The 17,752-nt window shown below is 40.2% G+C and overlaps 3 protein-coding genes and 1 non-coding gene across 5 annotated transcripts; 3 read left to right on the top strand and 1 right to left on the bottom strand.

Moving 5' to 3' along the window:
• Positions 1-2,447: 2,447 nt before the first annotated feature.
• Positions 2,448-2,519, bottom strand: trnae-cuc. The gene has a single exon. It is a non-coding gene; the product is annotated as a tRNA-Glu (tRNA).
• Positions 2,520-2,847: 328 nt separating this feature from the next.
• On the top strand, positions 2,848-6,097 carry LOC122994108 (caspase-8-like). 2 transcript variants are annotated; one of them, XM_044368617.1, is made up of 6 exons: positions 2,848-3,143; positions 3,826-4,172; positions 4,331-4,365; positions 4,784-4,889; positions 4,984-5,530; positions 5,714-6,097. In XM_044368617.1, the coding sequence occupies exons 2-6, from the start codon at positions 3,833-3,835 to the stop codon at positions 5,859-5,861; spliced, it is 1,176 nt and encodes a 391-aa protein (XP_044224552.1). In that variant the 5' UTR covers positions 2,848-3,143; positions 3,826-3,832; the 3' UTR covers positions 5,862-6,097. The 2 variants fall into 2 exon arrangements, with proteins under 2 accessions (XP_044224552.1, XP_044224553.1); XM_044368618.1 differs by lacking the exon at positions 2,848-3,143 and adding an exon at positions 3,257-3,405.
• Positions 6,098-6,806: 709 nt separating this feature from the next.
• LOC122994109 (ciliogenesis associated TTC17 interacting protein) lies at positions 6,807-9,975 on the top strand. Its single transcript, XM_044368619.1, has 9 exons — positions 6,807-7,123; positions 7,357-7,542; positions 7,650-7,705; positions 7,884-7,970; positions 8,273-8,440; positions 8,566-8,690; positions 9,208-9,284; positions 9,368-9,435; positions 9,599-9,975. Exons 1-9 carry the CDS (start codon positions 7,006-7,008, stop codon positions 9,785-9,787), a joined length of 1,074 nt encoding a protein of 357 aa, XP_044224554.1. The 5' UTR covers positions 6,807-7,005; the 3' UTR covers positions 9,788-9,975.
• A 341-nt stretch (positions 9,976-10,316) lies between these two features.
• casp8 (caspase 8, apoptosis-related cysteine peptidase) lies at positions 10,317-15,914 on the top strand. The gene is made up of 12 exons (XM_044368616.1): positions 10,317-10,480; positions 11,154-11,311; positions 11,789-11,964; positions 12,085-12,190; positions 12,932-13,061; positions 13,141-13,196; positions 13,283-13,346; positions 13,465-13,529; positions 13,629-13,740; positions 13,834-13,961; positions 14,189-14,580; positions 15,169-15,914. The coding sequence occupies exons 2-12, from the start codon at positions 11,204-11,206 to the stop codon at positions 15,302-15,304; spliced, it is 1,473 nt and encodes a 490-aa protein (XP_044224551.1). The 5' UTR covers positions 10,317-10,480; positions 11,154-11,203; the 3' UTR covers positions 15,305-15,914.
• Positions 15,915-17,752: the final 1,838 nt, after the last annotated feature.

Raw genomic sequence — 17,752 nt, 5'->3', positions numbered from 1 at the left:
AATATAGTTAATTTGTACAGTGCTACTTTATATGCATTTATATGCATGAATGACACAAATGACTTGGTGCAGTGGTGTAACAGTCTGGATGTTCTGTATGTTTGAATACAGCTGCAGGTGAACAACATCTAACTTCATATCAAACACTGCAGCTACCTGCCTGAAGCACAGCAGCAGGTGAGTTCTGTTCCCTGTATGTTACAGCTGCAGTTATGCAACTAATGTCAATATGGACAAATCCAGACACATTTTACTATAATTCTATCAAATATTCACTATTAGTTATGAACATATGTAACTCATCCTGTACATCTGGAATGTTTTATCCACAGATGGATGCTAGGGAGTATTTTTATTATGTCAGTACTTTGGCCAAACCTTTAACCATTTTCTAACCCTTCACAATGACAGAAAGTCATGGGAACTGCAGCTTATACACACACACACACACACACACACACACACACACACACACACACACACACACACACATTTCATTTCTTTTATTTTCATTCATTCATTCTTTTTTTTCATTTTTATTATCTATTGTTAAATGGTTTCTTACATATTTGCATTATCATGGTAACACTAGTGCAATAAAATATATTGAATCATAAATATAATTTCCATATTAGGAAAGGGAACATAGCCAATTTAAATACTAATCAATATTAGACTGCAACCATCTATATTCATTCAAGATGTCTACAGGACACATTAAAGCTAGAATAACTTTTTTCACTCATGTAATTGAACAGTTCTGGTCAAACGTTATGTATAATTTATGCTTCAGATGAGTTTATTGCCTGATGTGTTGTAAGTTATGAATCATTGTGTGTTCTTTCTAAAGGATTAATAACTATATTTGCATGTATGTCTAGATTTGCCTGCAGGTGAAGGAACAACAGACACAACATACACTGTTACTACTCTACAGCCTGCAGACACCATCAACTGGAACATATCCTGAGGTATGTGAGTCCATCAAGGCAGCAGCTATAGATATGGTGAGGACAGAGTTAGTCAGCAGAGGCCATATCAGGTAAAATAAGGCCTGACCAGTAATGGACTCAATGGATAGACTCATCATGGAAGGAGTCATCTATCCAGTGTAATCTATGAATAACCAAGTGCCAGTGTCTTATATGTTACTAACAGAAAGTTGGTAATATTTAACAATTTATTCATTCTTTGATACATGATTGGTTTCTTTGAGAAGTAATTTCTGAAAATAAAAAAATATATTTTTGTCTTGAAACCATTGTGGTGTCTGATGTTTTTCCATATTTTTACTGTAGAATGAGCGGGTGGTGACGAGGCAGCACTGGTGGGATGATTTGGGTGGAATGTGGTTGGGTGAGGGCACCGAATCCTTATCTCGCCTCGGGCATCAAAATGGCTAGAGCTGGCCCTGCTGTCAGGAAGATCGTTTACAAATTGAAGACGTCCAACACCATTGTTGGACGGCAGGGTTACAAGGGGAAACCTACTTCTCTCCAAAAAGAACATTGCTGCTGTCTACGGTTCGCTCAAGACAACGTGGATAAGCCAGAAGGCGATTGGAAAAATGTTTTGTGGATGGATGAGACCAGAATTGAACTTTTCGACTTGAAGCATTACGTTTGGTGATGATATCCCATCAGTGAAACATGGTGGTAGTAGTATCGTGGTTTGGGCTGCTTTGCCTCCTCTGAACCAGGACAGCTTGCAATCACTGAAGGAGCTATGAGGTCTGAGTAGTACCAGCAAATTCTACAGGAAAATGACAAGGTATCGGTCTGTGAACTGAAGCTCAACAGAAGGTAGGTCATGAAGTAAGACAACAGCCATAAACACACAAGTCGCTCTAAAAAAGAACGGTTAGAGCAGAAGAAAGATAATGTTTTGGAATGGCAGAGTCAAAGTCCTGACCTTAATCTTAAAGAAATACTGTGGAAGGACCAGAAGCAGGCAGTTCATGCAAAGAAGCCCTCCAACATTCCTGAGTTGAAACTATTCTGTTATCAGGAATGGGCTTAACTTCCTCCAAGCTAATGTTCAGGGCTGAAAAACAGTTACAGGAAATGTTTGGTTGTTTTTGCTGAAAGGGGGGGGGGGGTCAAACCAGTTACCGAAAGCAAGGGTTCTCATACTTTTGCTTCACACAAATATGATAAGAGATTCCTCTTCTTTAAATAACGCCTCCCAGACTCACACCCATTATCCCATTGATTGAAACACTCTAATTTCAATATTACATTATTTTCCATGTTATTTATCTTGGAAACAGGTAGATAATAAATAGCCAATGACTAAAAAACATAAAAGATGACAACAAAACGAAAAACAATTCTGCACATAAAGTAGTGTTCTGACAGTTTGCGACATTTGGACATTGTGATATTGTAGTCTGCGTGACAATTTCTCAAGACTGAGAGACATTTCTCAGTGTAGATGATCAAAAGTAGTTCCCTGACCGGGAATCGAACCCGGGCCGCGGCGGTGAGAGCGCCGAATCCTAACCACTAGACCACCAGGGACCGCTGTTCACATTTGTAGGTGAATTCATATATGAAGGTGACATGACATCACTAGTTCTTAGTATTCATATTGACATTTCTACCGACAACATTTAGAAACAATCGTTTGTTTAAAAAAAAAAAAAAAAGCTGCTCCTCAACCTTTTATCCTCTACACTGGTAAAAGCGAGACCACTTCCAATAAAGCATAAACCTCAACTTTGTATATCAACAGCTTGTCTACTAGATTAAGTTGTCGAGTGCATCGTTGATTGTTTTACACTCACTTTACTGTGATACTCATTACTGTCCCTTGTGGCCACGGGGCTAAAAACACCACTCGTGATAGTCTTGGCGGTAATTGAAGTTGTTGTGGATGTTTCCACACTATCAATCCACTTCACAAGCCCTCCACTGGGTGGTGGACACGTATCACATACATGCATTTCCATTGTCTCTCCACTACATCTCACCAGCCCTTGTAAGTCTCGAGAAGGCGGCTTTGCTTAGTTTAAAAACACAACATGCCCTCTAAGCGTTGTTTCATTTGAGGTGGAGTTTTGAAACGATAGCGGCACAAGAACAGGAACTTCTTCCAAGACTCACTGTACTGACAGTAAAATCGACAGGGAAGACTTCCTGACAGTAAGTTAATTTAACTGTATGCTTCAGTTTAGTTATTAAACGATACTTTTCATTCTGTCGTCGTAGAAAGTGGTCAAAGTTAGCCGGAAACATTCTGACGCTGTGTAGGACCAGGCGTAAAATATAGAGACGACTGAAGTTTGCTTGAATCCCAACCGGCTAGTTACATTTTAAAAGCCATATTAGCTAATTTTACAGGCAAACTAGTCACAGGTAACTGAAACCTGTTGCCTCGTGAGTGAAGAAGCTACTAAACGAAAAGGTAATCTGTGCCATGGTGGCTCTGAGTGGTAGTTATAACAATGCTACTACAGTAAGTAACTGGTTTTTATATGATTAAACAACAGTTTGCTTGTCTCCAAACTAGTTCGTTTAAGATCCATATTAACGCATTTTGCAGGGAAACCAGGCACACATGCAACTGAATTTGACAGTAGAAACCTGTTTCCTTAATCTCACTGGAGTGAAATGCTACAAAATGAGTAATTATAGTGCAATATGTGCCATATGGCTCTGAGTGATGAAGCTATGAAACTATAGCCTATTAGTTTCCAAAAACAGGGTTTGACTCCAAGGGTAATAAAGCAGAAACCCAGTATTCCTGTATTGACTGGTGCACTTTAAGAGCAACATGAATTCTCATGAATATCTTGTTGTTTGTGTTTCTGTGTCTCTATTTCAGATTCATCATGTCAGCCAAAGACACAGTGAGACGTAATAAAACAGCCATTCTAGCGACTTTGTGTGGAGACCAAAAGCTGATCCTCAACAAGGTTCATGAGAAGAAACTTATAACTCAGCGTGAGTACAACAACCTTAAAAGCATCAACAGAGAAGATGTAGAGGGGCACGTCATTGCACTTGTGGATAAGATCATGGATAAAGGAGAGGACACCTGCCGAGACTTCCTGAACCTCCTGCAAACTGATGAGGACGTGAAGACGACTTTCCCAGACTTGAAGAACATACAAAAGAATGACACCTGCTTTTTACCTTTGCCTGTCCAAGCAACTCGTTTAGATAACAGTGGTATGTTAGCACACACAAGTTCAGTACAGAAATGACTGTCTAGCATTCCTCATATAGAAGCCCATGGTGTGTTTCACATGAAACAACTTATGCCTTCATCAAAAAGTACAGAGTTTCATGTTGGGAAGTATAATTCTGTTTTACTCTGATTTCCGCAGATGGTCCTTCACAAGAGAGCAAAAGGCGGAAGGAGGTGAGGTCTTTACCTAAACATGAAACAGCACACGTTACAATGCTTGAATCAGTATGTTTATGCAGACTTTCTTAAAAAGACACAAGACGGAGTTTAAATACTTTTTCCTCCTCACAGATTACTACAAGACATGTTGTCATTGCAAGGCCTGCGGACAGATGCTTATTAGCGCATATTAGCTTAGTAATACTGTTATATCTCATAAAAGTTACATAAGGAAATAGAAGTAAATATAATCCCTTAAAGGAGAGGTTTACAATTTTCTACTGAATTTACAGTCTTTTAGTGAAAATGTGAACCCGTCCTTTAAGTAAAACTCTAAGTAAAGTATTTGAATGTCAGAAATGATCCACTCCAGTCAGTTTCAACATCAGGTTGTAGAAATGTCCAACTGTAGTTCTGTTTTCATTGTTTTTAGGACGACCAGTATCAGTTGAACAGCCATCCTGTCGGCCTCTGTGTGATCATAAACAACGAGAATTTCACGGATGGCAGAGTGAGAAGAGGAACCGACAAAGATGCTCGTATGTAGCGGAGGAGACAGATTCACAGTTTTACACTATTGTTTTGTTTATTGGTGATTTAAACTTCAAGTTTTTTAACTTAAATTTTCTGCAGGAAGTTTGGCAGAGGTGTTCAGCTGGCTGGGCTTCAGAGTGCTGATGTGTAAAGATCAAACCAGGGACCAGATGGATCGTGCACTGAAAGTCTTTGCCTCTCTGGACGACGTCTCTCAGCTGCAGGAGTTCAACGTAGAGGAGTGGTCTGGCAGTGGATTCACTGGTCTTCGGGAGGCTCCTAAACATGGCGATGCCTTCATCTGCTGTGTTCTGAGTCACGGATCACTGGGTGTTGTTTCAGGGACTGATTGCGAGCACCTCTCCATTAAACAAATGACTACAACATTCAAGGCGACAGATCACTCAGCTCTCAAAGGCAAGCCCAAAGTGTTCCTGATCCAGGCCTGCCAGGGGAAGGATCGACAGCCAGGAGTGTTATCACCAGATCTGCAGGCTGACGATTCTGAATCAATGTTCATCCCTCAGGAAGCCGATTTTCTGGTTGCCATTGCCACTGTTGAAGATTATGTATCAATGAGACATATAATTGATGGGAGCTGGTTCATCCAGTCTGTGTGTCAGCAGTTAAAGGAGGGCTGTCTGAGGTAAATATAAAACTCAAAATTATATGTTGAAATATTTACTAGTAAAAAATGATAAACTTCTCTGCTCCACAATATTTCATCAACCTGTTGATATTCTAGTTAATGCAATGTATACTGTACCATTTATCTGATCATAGCACTGACAGTGAGTAATATGTTTTTGTACGCTGCATATTGTTTCAGGGGTGAGGACACCACCGCAATCCTTCGCCATGTCAACAGTGAAGTAAGCCAGAAAGAGGGCTCCCGTAACCTAGGTAAAGCCAAGCAGATGCCTGTAGTTAGGTTCACGCTGAGGAAGAAACTTGTGTTGTCGCCACATCACAACTGAAGCTTCATCTCCACAACAAAAGGGATATAATTGGAGGCACTGCTGAGGCGATGACAAGGACAATGTATGGGACAGACTCAAAGTTAACTACAGTGATCATGTTGGTTGTAATGAAGGAATATAACACGCAGTGTAACAGTGTAGCTCACAGATGTGTTCAAGGTTTCTGGACAAGTTCTGTTGTACAGAGACTATACAGACAATACTTTTTAGTAGAATAAATTTTTGATTGTTGATTTTGATCTTTCTGTGTGATTTGTTGACAATAAGAAACATACAATACCACCAGACTTACCCTTTAATGTGAAAAACCTGTGGCGATACTCAAGTGAAGTACAAGTACAATTTTGTATGTATGTAGTTACATTCCACCACTGGTTAACATAAGCGGCTGTAACTCTGCTAGCCCTCACTAATAGGAATTATGACATCTGCCCTCAGGTACAACCCTAAAACATTTTTATAAATCAATTTTATTATTGAATTAATGTAAAGAAAGAAACAAAACACATTAAAAGCATACTGGGCTGTTCTTTCCGTGCCTGTACAGCAGTGCAGTAAAAAACTGGGCCATGGTTGAACCTAATTGCTGACCCCTGCATTATAGTAACACAATGTCTTTGTGTCTGCAAGATTAAGAAAAAAGCCATTTATCACTGTTTTGTTTTTTGTTTGTTTTTGCCTCTTTAAAAAATTGGCTTATTTTGGCTTAAATTTTGGCTATTGTCATTATTTTGAACTTTCTTATTTTTAGTTTTAACAACAACAAAAAACACTAACCTACAAACCTTAAGAGATCAGTCTACGGGATTTGAGTGCATCTGCGTTGGTGGGGAATAACGTCCAGATTCGGCTGCACGCATATAACCATGTTTACGGTACTGTAGCATCGTTGCCATGGCAGCTCGTCCAGATTCGGTTGCACGCTTACAACCATCTTTACGATACTGCAGCATCGTTGCCATGACAGCTCGTGTATCCGAAACAAGGCTGTACATACAAGTACAGTAAAAGGCTGCTTGGCACAAAAATGACAAAAACAACCTATCTGTCGCCACAAAGGTCTGCCTTTTAAAGCTAGTTTACCTACACACGGACTTATTTTGCTACAGGGAGTATCTGCCTTAAATAAAGAGCGTTGAGGATGGAAGCCCCGCTGGAAGACGACACTCCTGCCGGTGCCTTAACGGGGACTGAAGGACCCGACTACGGAGAGGAGTTGAAAGCCTCTGACGAAGCTATCACATTCATGTCCAGCATTGGTGAGTTGACTTGTTTTCTCTCTAGTCCAGCCCATAGAGTCAAAGGGAGACAGACATTACGTACGCCTGAGAGTTAACACCACCTGGTTTTGGCACATCTTGAGATGCTACACAGAATTTACAAGGAAGCTGTTCGTTTCATATAAGCAATTAGCAGAATGTCAGCTTAAGAAATGTTTGAAATGGTCCTGTTATGACTTTTGTCCAATCTAAAGTTCCCTTACCCTCCTCAGAGCCTGCAGAACTGCAGAAGTGTGTGTTTCCAGACTCCCTGGTGACTGTGTCGGAGGGCGGCAGAGACCTGGGGAAGTTCAGTGTGACAGTGGAGTTTGCTCTGAGAGTCCAGCAGCCCTGTATGCTGCTACACGCTCAAAGCCAAGGAGCCATCGACGACTCCCCCTGTGGAACAACAGTGACAGGTGAGGGGAGGCAAAGACGGGTCGATCTCCATTGTTATGTCCATTTACAGGTGGGTCAGTATACCCTATCTTCATTTCTTTTTTCCTGCCTTCATTGTCAATTTAAGCCTACCTGACCACAGACCTGGAGGTGCTGGAGGAAGATTACCACGAGTATGTGAAGGTGAGTTTCTTTTGAACACACAACACTGTAGATCAGCTGTTGCACTAAATGAAAACATTGTACCCTGATTAATGTCCATTGTACATTGGACACTTGCTTGCCTTCCATTCTTATGTCATTTTATTGGCTGTTTATTTTGCATTTCCTGCCTTTAAACACATGTGAATCCCTCCTTCAGCTTGAGGGACACAGTTTGGACAAGAGGTGTCGCATGGTGCAACATGACGGGCAGATGATGATCGATAAAGTTACCACCGTAGGAGAGGTGAGAGAAGAAGTGATAGAGTGAGAGTCAACAGCCCCAGACCTTGTGAACATTTTTATATAAAATAGATGCTAACAAAAACCTAAAATCTCATACAACTTGCACTTGTACCATTTTGCAAAATGAGGATCTAATTGTCCATCTGATAACAGTTTTAATACAAATTTAAATTTACACTGCCATGGTGATATACTTTTATGAAAACTTAGTTCTTGATTATCTCAACTTTACACCACCAATCATAAAATTCTTGCTTGTTTACTGTGAGGTGTAATTGTTTTTGTATGTGTTTGTGTGTGCAGGAGGTGACGAAGGAGAGTGTTTCTTATCCCATGTCTGCAGTAAGAGGGCTGGTAACCGAAGGTTCCAATTTACTGCTGATGCGTCTGATTGCTTTGAGGAAGAAGGTGCCAGAACACATGACCTTCATCTCCTTCGACCAGGGATTACGCATCATCCACACCACCTTTGTAAGTAATTCAGTCTGTATGAGACCTCTTGCTCATTCAGTGTCTGATCTTTGAATGTGAGATTTTTTTTTTCTCTCTCAGAAAAAGTGTCTAATTATGAACTCCGATTATCTGTTTGCGGTCAGAGTGAGCTGGGTCTGAAGCAGATGGAGGTTGAGGGTGAAACTGTGGAGGTCTTCGGGATAGAGAGGATTGTTCATTCTGTGGAGGACAGCCCCACCACCTGGCAGTGCTACTTCCTGCCTGATGGGTAAGCTCAATGAGTATACTTCTCCAGGTTTCTACCACTCTGACAATTTTACTAATAATTTGAATGAAAAAGAATGGTTATCTTCATTTTTAAGTAAATATGTAAATGTAAAAATGTGTTGTGTTATGGTAATGCATTGAAAATCTGGCCAATTTCAACAACTAGTCTTAGAGGACTAAGAGAAGGACGGATTTAAGGTGGCTGTTTCTGTCGCCCTGTATCGCTTGATGCGAGGACATGGATGGGGACTGGTACACTATTTACTGGATACAAGATTGCGTAACATGTCAGGGGCGGATCCAGGTTTTAATGAGGGGGGTTCACATTAATGAGGGGGGTTCACATTAATCATGTGGTGTTGTCAGTTACTAGAACTAGAAACTAAAACTGTTCTTCAAGCAATATTTTTAGCAAATCATTAAGTTATTCTTAATACTCAAGAGTCCATTTATGACTTTGATGCTGAGTAAATCAAAAACTTGATGAATTTGTTGAGCAATTTGTTTTCTTTTATCAGGCATTTGGCCAGCAGAGTGCAGGTGGGATCACCGGTCACAATGAGGATTCTGCGGCTGCCTACACAGCTAGAAGAAGGTAGCATTTCTCACACGCATGTAAACTCACTCTCATATGTAACAGAGTCAGTGATGTTGTTTGTATGTGTGCGTGCATGTTAGGTTTTGAGAACATCCCCCTGGTTTGGGAAGAAGACATGCAGATGCGTTCCAAGTTCCTGGACAGAAAGGTGAGCAGTAATGTTCACATATGATAAAGACACTGGCTCAATATTTGACCCATTTATTCAGACAGACTGTACCTGAACAATATTGTTCCTCCAGTACATCTCATCATACAATATAAATCGTTAAAGCAGAATATGACTGTATGTTTATGTCTCGGTGTGGCAGGAGGAGCTGAAGGCGGACCATGCTTCATACCTGAGACAGCATCCAGAGATCCGTGCCCTCATATCTGACTTCTTGCAGTTCTTGCTGCTGAGGAAACCAGATTATGTCTTCCAGTTTGCCAGAGAGTACTTCCTCCCATTTGCTTCCCACCACCCTCAGGAACCAAGTGTGAAAGCCCCGTCACTGTGAGAGCACAACCAAGGGCACCTCCACATTCTCAGAATCAGTCTTTTATAAATGTCTTTTCTTCTGAGTGATAGATGGCTAGTGGTATAACAGGAAACATGGTGGAGATGAACAGTAACTTTCAAACCTGAGCTGTGTGATCTTGCCAAAAAACTGTAGTGATCAGAATAAAGTGGTTTGTTTTAAACACAGTACGTGTACTTTGGTTTAATGTTGGTACACTGTCAGATTTGTCTTGGTGATGCAGTTACAGTCTATCGTCAGACCAATGAACAACAAGCTGTGCTAACTCACCTGACAAGCTCTTCAAAATAAAAGGAGAAAAGAAAAGACGTGCTACAACAACCTTCTCTAAGGTGTGACTGGAGCTTGTAGGACAGTCGTGCAGGCTGGTCTGGTTTAGCAACTTCACGCAGGCTAATCCGAAAGAAAAAAGAAAAACTCAGTACAAATGAATTATATTTAAAATCCCTCTGCGTCGTCCATAAACAGCTTTTATTTTGAAGGTTCATGACAAGCTACCACTGTGGCGCACATTTCCCATAAAACTGAAAGTGACAACAAGAGGAGACAACAGGGAAGCGCTGAAGTTTAGTTTCGGAATATTTCGCTTCGAACTTCATCTGAATTGTATTTGATTAAGAGGAGACGCGTCTGGTCGTTTATTGGAAGTAAACTGACAGTGAAACACTAACGGTAAGTTTTAACGTAAAGTTAACGTTATCTCTCCTGAACTAACTGTCAGACTTTAACGTTACATGTAACTAACCCTAACATGCAGTCTACTGTGTAACTTTTAACGTTTGGTTCAGTTGACGGTAACGTAAAGCTAACGTCACACCGACATGACGTGACATTTTTCAAAACAAATAAAGTTTCTCATTTTCATCGTCGACTGGCTGAAGTGTTTTTCAGTGACGCCACCGCAGCGTTGGGTCTATTTAGTGATTAAAATATCACTTAAATGATCCTACAGAGTTACTGTTGGTAATGTGGTAATAATAGCAAAGTTTGATTTAACTCACATATAAAAATTACAAAGTGCTTTTCAGAAGGCAAACATAAAACAACAAGTAGCAAATACTTATAGAGACCGATAAAATACCAAAATACAACACCAACACACACACATACATTCATTGTATACTAATACATATGCACATATGTTGCCCAGATAAAACTGAATTATACAAAGTCTTACATTAAAAGTGGGCTTTCAGATTATCAAGCCAGTCTTTCTAGCTCATGTAATGTTTCACTGTCTGTTAGACATGGAGTTTACGATGTGTTTATTTTGGCTGCTCCAAAACAAAACATACACACTTTTCTGTTGTCTGTTTCCCTTGTTTCTGCTCCTCGGATGGCACAGACTTGTAGGGCACTGTGAGCGGAGCACCAGGCCTGCTGCTGGTGGGAGTGATGGATAGGTTGACGCTGTCTCACATAGATGAGGAGCTGGGGCTCTCTGAGGTGGCAGAACTCTGCTTCTTGTGTCTTGATGTTGTCAACAGGAAACGCTTAGAGGGGGTGAGCACCACATACCTCGTCTCAACCCCATGTCTGAGGAAAAAGGTCACATTGAGAAGTTACATCAGTTTTTGTTGGGTTACCCTACAGATATTCAACATAATCACAATCATCAAAATAATACTTTTCTATGGTAAAAATGATTTCCCTCCCCTTTATAATCAAGAAAAACTAAAGAATAAACTGAAACAAGGGGACATCATCAAAAGGTAAATGTAGAAAAAATATAACATTGTATCAAAGTACAGCAACTTGACTTGATTTCATATTTGGGACTTTCATATATCTCAGCACTCCCTCTCATTTGACTCAAACTACAGTTTTTGAGATTGCAAAATATAATAAAACCATCTGTGGAGGAAAAGTGTGTCATAGACTACATTTCTCTTCAACTGCATCTTTTCATTTCAAGGTTGCTCATCTCAAAGGTTTGTAAATCATTATGCATGTTTGTATTTCTTGGCCTTCCTCATGCAGATCAAAGATGCCAAAGGGCTGTTCTTGAGACTAGAAGAAAAAGGTCTACTGGAGAACAATGTCTTCCTGTCCCAGCTGCTAAACACTATCCGGCGAGCTGATCTCCTCGGCCTCCTGGAGACGGACAGTAGGCGGACAGAGGAAACGGACGCAAATCCCATCCTGTCAGATTACAGGTAAAAGCAGTGATAAAAATGCAGCCAGTTTTATTCCCAAAGGTGTTAGTCTTATGAATGCTGTTAATTTTTGTGTTCCCCTTTCTTCTCTTTTCCACCCCTCTGCTCCTCTTCTGTCAGGGTGATGCTGTACAAAATATATGAAGACTTGACTAAGGAAAATTTTGGAAAGATGAAGTTTCTATTGACAGACAAGCTGTCTAAAATAAGAATAGAGACTTGTGAGGTGAGAACACACACACACACCTTGCCACCAGCTTGAAAATCACCTGGCTACACCCACAGTTACATAACAAATGATAACATGTAGACTTTTTTACTTTTGAGTGAAAGGTTCATAACAACCACTGCTTATAACACTTCCAAAATGCAATGTTACGTTTACCAGTAACTTCAGTGAAATCTTGTTTTGTTTTTGTTTTTTTTAAATCAACAAAGAATCACCAACATGTTGAAATGTGAATTTACCTGATTCATAATTGGTAAAGTCAGAATGTTTTTATCACACACAAACATAAGAGTTTAGTATGCAAAAATACAGCACAGTACATACAGTGCTTTTAGTCACTGGTGCTCTTAGTAAAATTTTATTGCTGTAAAGCTGAAGGATATTTTCTTTATATATTTCCAAATGATAACTGGGTTCTCTTATATAAAGTGATCTGAAGTATAGACACAGGAGTGAAGGAGGGCAAGGATCAGCTTCAGTTCTGTATAAAATAAGCCACTCAAGATAATGTAAGCACCCCCTGGTGGCCATTTTGGAGGCCTTCAGCTTGAGACACAAACTTTCTGTATCAAATTATAATTGAATCATGGTTAATTATTTGTGTTATTTGCACTACTACTTGAACATGGACCTCATTTGCTGTGTGGTGTTTGTACGCTAGCTCCTTTAGCTTTAGTTCAAGACCAACTGTAAAGCCTTTATACGCACAGACAAACAAGTTGTCTCTGTTAATTACAGACCGCGCTGGATGTGTTTGCTGAAATGGAAAAGGCTGGTCTACTGTCAAATACAAATCTCAATGAGCTGAATACAGTGCTGAAGGAGCTGGATCAACAACTGGCATTGACTGTACAGCGCTACCAAGACGGTAGACCCACTTACATACACAAGCACATGCACATTTACAGGTCATATTACTGTTCATCAAATGATTGTACCTTTTGCAGGGGTAAACCAGCAGCGTCAAACTGGATCACCCTCTCATGTCAGCATGGACGCCCAGGTGTGTGTGTGTGTAAATGTGTGTTTGTGTACGGTTTATTCTGCAATAAGCCAGTTTACTGACTGCTTCCTTCTTTCTTTCCACAGAGGGTCAACAACTCCCCTCCGTCGACACAAGCTATGCTGTCTATATCTGAGACTCAGTCCATCGGTAAGTCTCTCTCCTGTACCACATCACTAACTACACAGCCATAAAATAATGACACCTGAAAGTGTTTTTTATTTCTATCATACAAGGAATGTAAGTTTCCACTGTTTCTGTTCCTCAGATGAAGGGGGGCGTGTTTACTCTGATGCTGAAGCAAACAGAGAGTCCTCCTATCGTTGCGATGAGGTAACCATTCACACAATCACCAATACCTCTCATTCATTCATTCATTCATCAGGACATTGATGTTCATGATTTGTCTATGTGGGTGTGCTTGTGTCATAGGGAGACTACTACACTCTGACTCATAAACCTCGTGGTACGTGTATGATCATCAACAATGACGACTTCTCGGGAACAGACCTGAAAAATCGAGCAGGAACTCAAGTGGATGCAAGTACGTATCCTTGTATTTGAGCAGCTATGTGATATGATTTGTGCATGTGCTGTTTATTACTTATTAATTTGTCTCTCTTTTTCGGTCAAACAGAGGCTCTGCAGTCATTGTTCACCCGTCTTGGCTTTGTGGTGGAGATACACAACGACTTGACTGCAGATGCCATGCGAAGAGAAGTAAAAAATCTGGGCAAAAGAAATTTTTTGAATGAAGATGCCTTGGTAAGCAATGGCTCACACCTTCAGAGCTGTATCAACATTTTAATAATAGTCCTGTCAAATGTGTCATTTCAAAAGGAAGGTCAACCTGAGTTTCTGTGATGGCTGGCACATATTGAAACTGTATTTAACGCCAGCTGAATTTTCTACATGTTAAGAGGAATCAAATCTAAAAAAATGTATATAATTAGAAACAGAATTTTTTTTTTAATGGCTGCTTTTGAATTTAGGTGGTGTGCATACTTTCCCATGGAGAAAAGGGACTTGTCTTTGGGACAGACGCGAAAGACGTGTCCCTGCAAGAACTGACACGGCCCTTCAAGAGCGGACAAGCCCCCACCTTGGCAGGGAAGCCCAAACTGTTCTTCATCCAAGCATGTCAGGGAAGCGGATACCAGAGAGGATCGATGCCGTGTCCTCCGAGGCCAAGAGAGGAGGAGGGGGACAGACAGATCCGCCTGGAGGAAGACGCGGGTCGTGTCATTGGCGAGACGGTGCCTTGGGACGCAGACTTCCTGCTGGGCATGGCCACCGTGCCAGAGTACAAGTCGTTTCGAAACACTTCCACAGGCTCCATCTACATCCAGGAGCTGTGCAGGCAGCTGCATAAATCAGCAGAAAGGTGAGAGGCACGTCTATGAGTTAAAGCTGATGATGTGTTTTTTGATGTGATGTGAAAACTTGAAGTCTCCAGTGCACAAACACTGAGAATGAAAATAATTTGCATATTCATAGTCTAGATTTTGGAGAAGAAGTAAGTAATTGAACTTTGTTTGTAAAAACCACATCAGACACATTATTATTTATTATTTTATGTCCTCAAACATGGAAGGGATCTTTAAGAAATCTGTGCATATACACACACAACAATATCTGTGTGGACGGGCATTAAAAATAGTTCATAACATCCCATCAGTTCCAATAGCCTCAGTTAACCAGCTTGAGACCGACTATAAACTCTTAAAACACCATTATAAACTGCACCTTGTGATGGTGACATCCTTTTTGCAAAATCTTTCAGGTTTTTCCAGATACACATAATTGAAAATAATCCCATCTCTGTTTTTGTACGTCTGCTTTTGGTGTTTTCAAATGTATCTTCTGTGCTTTTGATGTGATACATCAGAGGGCAGAATGTCTATAAAAACAAACTATATGTACCGTATAAGACAACATAATATGTAATGTGTTTCCAATGTTTTCTGTGCAGCTCGGAGAACGATGATATCCTCACTGTTCTGACACGTGTGAACAGGGAGGTCAGCAAAGGAGAGTTTCTGACCCACAAACAAATGCCAGAGCCCAAATACACCCTCACCAAGAAGCTCGTCCTCAAATATGTGTGAGCTTACTGCGATCAAGTGCAACACAGCAAATGTGTCAAGCTCCCAGATTCACAAAGACCCAACTCTGGTTTACTATGTGTATGACTGTGGTTGAGTGTGTGTGTGTTTTTAATCTCTCTGTAAGATGCTGATTGTAAGACATAATCTGCAAAGAGTTTCTTTTTGTCACAGTATACCAGTGTTACAGACTACAGCAAAGCAGTTGCATTGTCAGTTTATTACAAACCCTCTCTAGTAGACTAGTGTATAGTTTTCAACTGATGTAACACTGATGTCAATTGACAAAGCACATAATGGTGATTAAAGCAATATAATTTGAGGATTGTGTCATGTAAGAGAAATTGAAATAACTTCTCTTAAAATATAAATGATTTTTGTTCATATTGGTAGATGTTCATATAGTCAGATCTGTTAAGTACTTTTACTTTTAGTTAAAGTTCCACTCCTCTCAAAAATGTTTTTCTTGTTGTTCCTTCAGTTGAATGTTTGAGCTTCACTGTGCAGAATGATGTACAGATGTGGCCGAAATTATTGATGTATTGGTACCCTTCCACCTGTTTTTAAAAAAAAACTAATTTTTCTCTGTATTAAATTGAAACTTACAGAAGTATATGGTATCTATCATTCTTTATTTCACATTGAATATAACTGAAACTTCTTTTGATTTACAACTTGACATATTATTTAATACAATAAAACAAGTGAAAATGGTCAAAAATATTGGTACCCTTAACTTAATATTTTGTAGCAAAGCCTTTGGAGGCAATAACTGCAGTCAAGTGCTTACTGTAACTCTGAATAAGGTTTCTACACTTCTACACGGCCCACTCTCCTTGAGCAAACTCCTCCAGTTCTCTCAGGTTTGATTGGTGTTGTCTCCCAACTGCAAGTTTCAGACTTTTCCACAGATGATCAATGGGATTCAGATCAGGACTCATAGCAGCCACTTAAGAACGGTCCAATGTTTTCTTCTCATTCACTCTTGGGTGCTTTTTGATCCTGCTGGAAGACCCATGGCCTGTGACTAAGACACAGCTTTCTGACACTGGGCTGTATGTTTTGTTCCAAAATGCCTGATAGTCTTCTGATTTCATTGTTCCCTGCACAGATTCAAGGCACCCAGTGCCTGAGGCAGCAAAGCAACCCCAAAACATCACTGAGCCTCCTTCATGTTTTGCGGTGTTCTTTTCTTTCAAGGCTTCATTTTTTCTTCTGTAAACATTGGGTTGGTGTGATTTACCAAAAAGCTCTAATTTTGTTACATCTGTTCAAAGCACACTCTCCCAGAAGGTCTGTGGCTTGTGTCGAAGAAAATCAGTGAAGTCCTTGTTCAAAGTTTGCTGTGGTGGTGGTTTTATTAGTATACCAGAATACGGTGAGCTTACTGACCCAGAGCAGAAGAAATGGAAACACTTTATATAGTAAGATCAAGTAATGGTAAACAAAAGGTAGGAAGGGAGGGCATTTGCATTCAGACCTTGCAGTGGGACACACATACAAGATCAAGGGTCAACATAGTAAGGGGGGCGACTCAGGTAGGTGAAATAAAGGGGCAGAAACAGGACGGGGTGTTGCATTCAGACTCAAAAAGGCCAAATCAGAGGGGTCAGGAGGCAGGAAAGACACAGCTGGCGTATGGTTGATAAAACGGTTGTTCCCAGACGTCATTTGATTATCAAGTCTTTACCAAAATGTTGATTATCAAGTCTGTACTCAAATGTGTATTCTTCTTCCCTTGTAAACATACATTTTGGCAGTCCAGTCTGGCTTTTTTGTGTCTCCCTCTTAGAAGTGGGGTCTTCCTGGGTCTTCTACCATGGAGCCCATTTTCATTCAGACAGCAACAGATGGTGGGACTTGAAACTATTGTACCTTGAACTTGAAGATCAGCTTGGATCTGTTGAAGTTTTCCTTGGTTCTTTCTCGACCATTCAAGCAATCCTTCTGTTCAATGTCGGGCCATATTTTCCTCTTGTGACCACGTCCAGAGATGTCAGCTACAGTTTCATGAGCCTTAAACTTATTAATAATATTGGAAACAGTGGTCACAGGAACATCAAGCTCTTTGGAGATGGTCTTGTAACCTTTACGTTGACCATGCTTGACTATTACTTTTTTTCTAATGTCTTCAGACCTTCTCTAGTTTTCCTTCTGTTTTCCATGTTCAATGTGATGCACACAGTGGCACAAAACAACGGAGTGAGTAATTTTCTCTTTTTAAACTGGCTGCATGAGGATTATAAGATTGAAAACAGCTGTGATAATAATAATAGTCTAATAATAGTCTGCCTAAATTATCGCTACAAATCAATTTCTTACAACTTCTAAAGGGTACCAATAATTTTTTCAAGGCTATTTTTGAATGTCTTTGTAGAATAAACATAAATTAAGTTATTTTCACAACTTTTTTGTTTTGTTCAACTGCAAACCAAACATAGATATTCATTG

Source organism: Thunnus albacares, chromosome 12, assembly GCF_914725855.1.
Source record: "Thunnus albacares chromosome 12, fThuAlb1.1, whole genome shotgun sequence".
NCBI classification, from domain to species: Eukaryota; Metazoa; Chordata; class Actinopteri; order Scombriformes; family Scombridae; genus Thunnus; species Thunnus albacares.
Note: the sequence above shows the minus strand (reverse complement) of the source record. Positions and strands in the feature narration are given on the sequence as shown.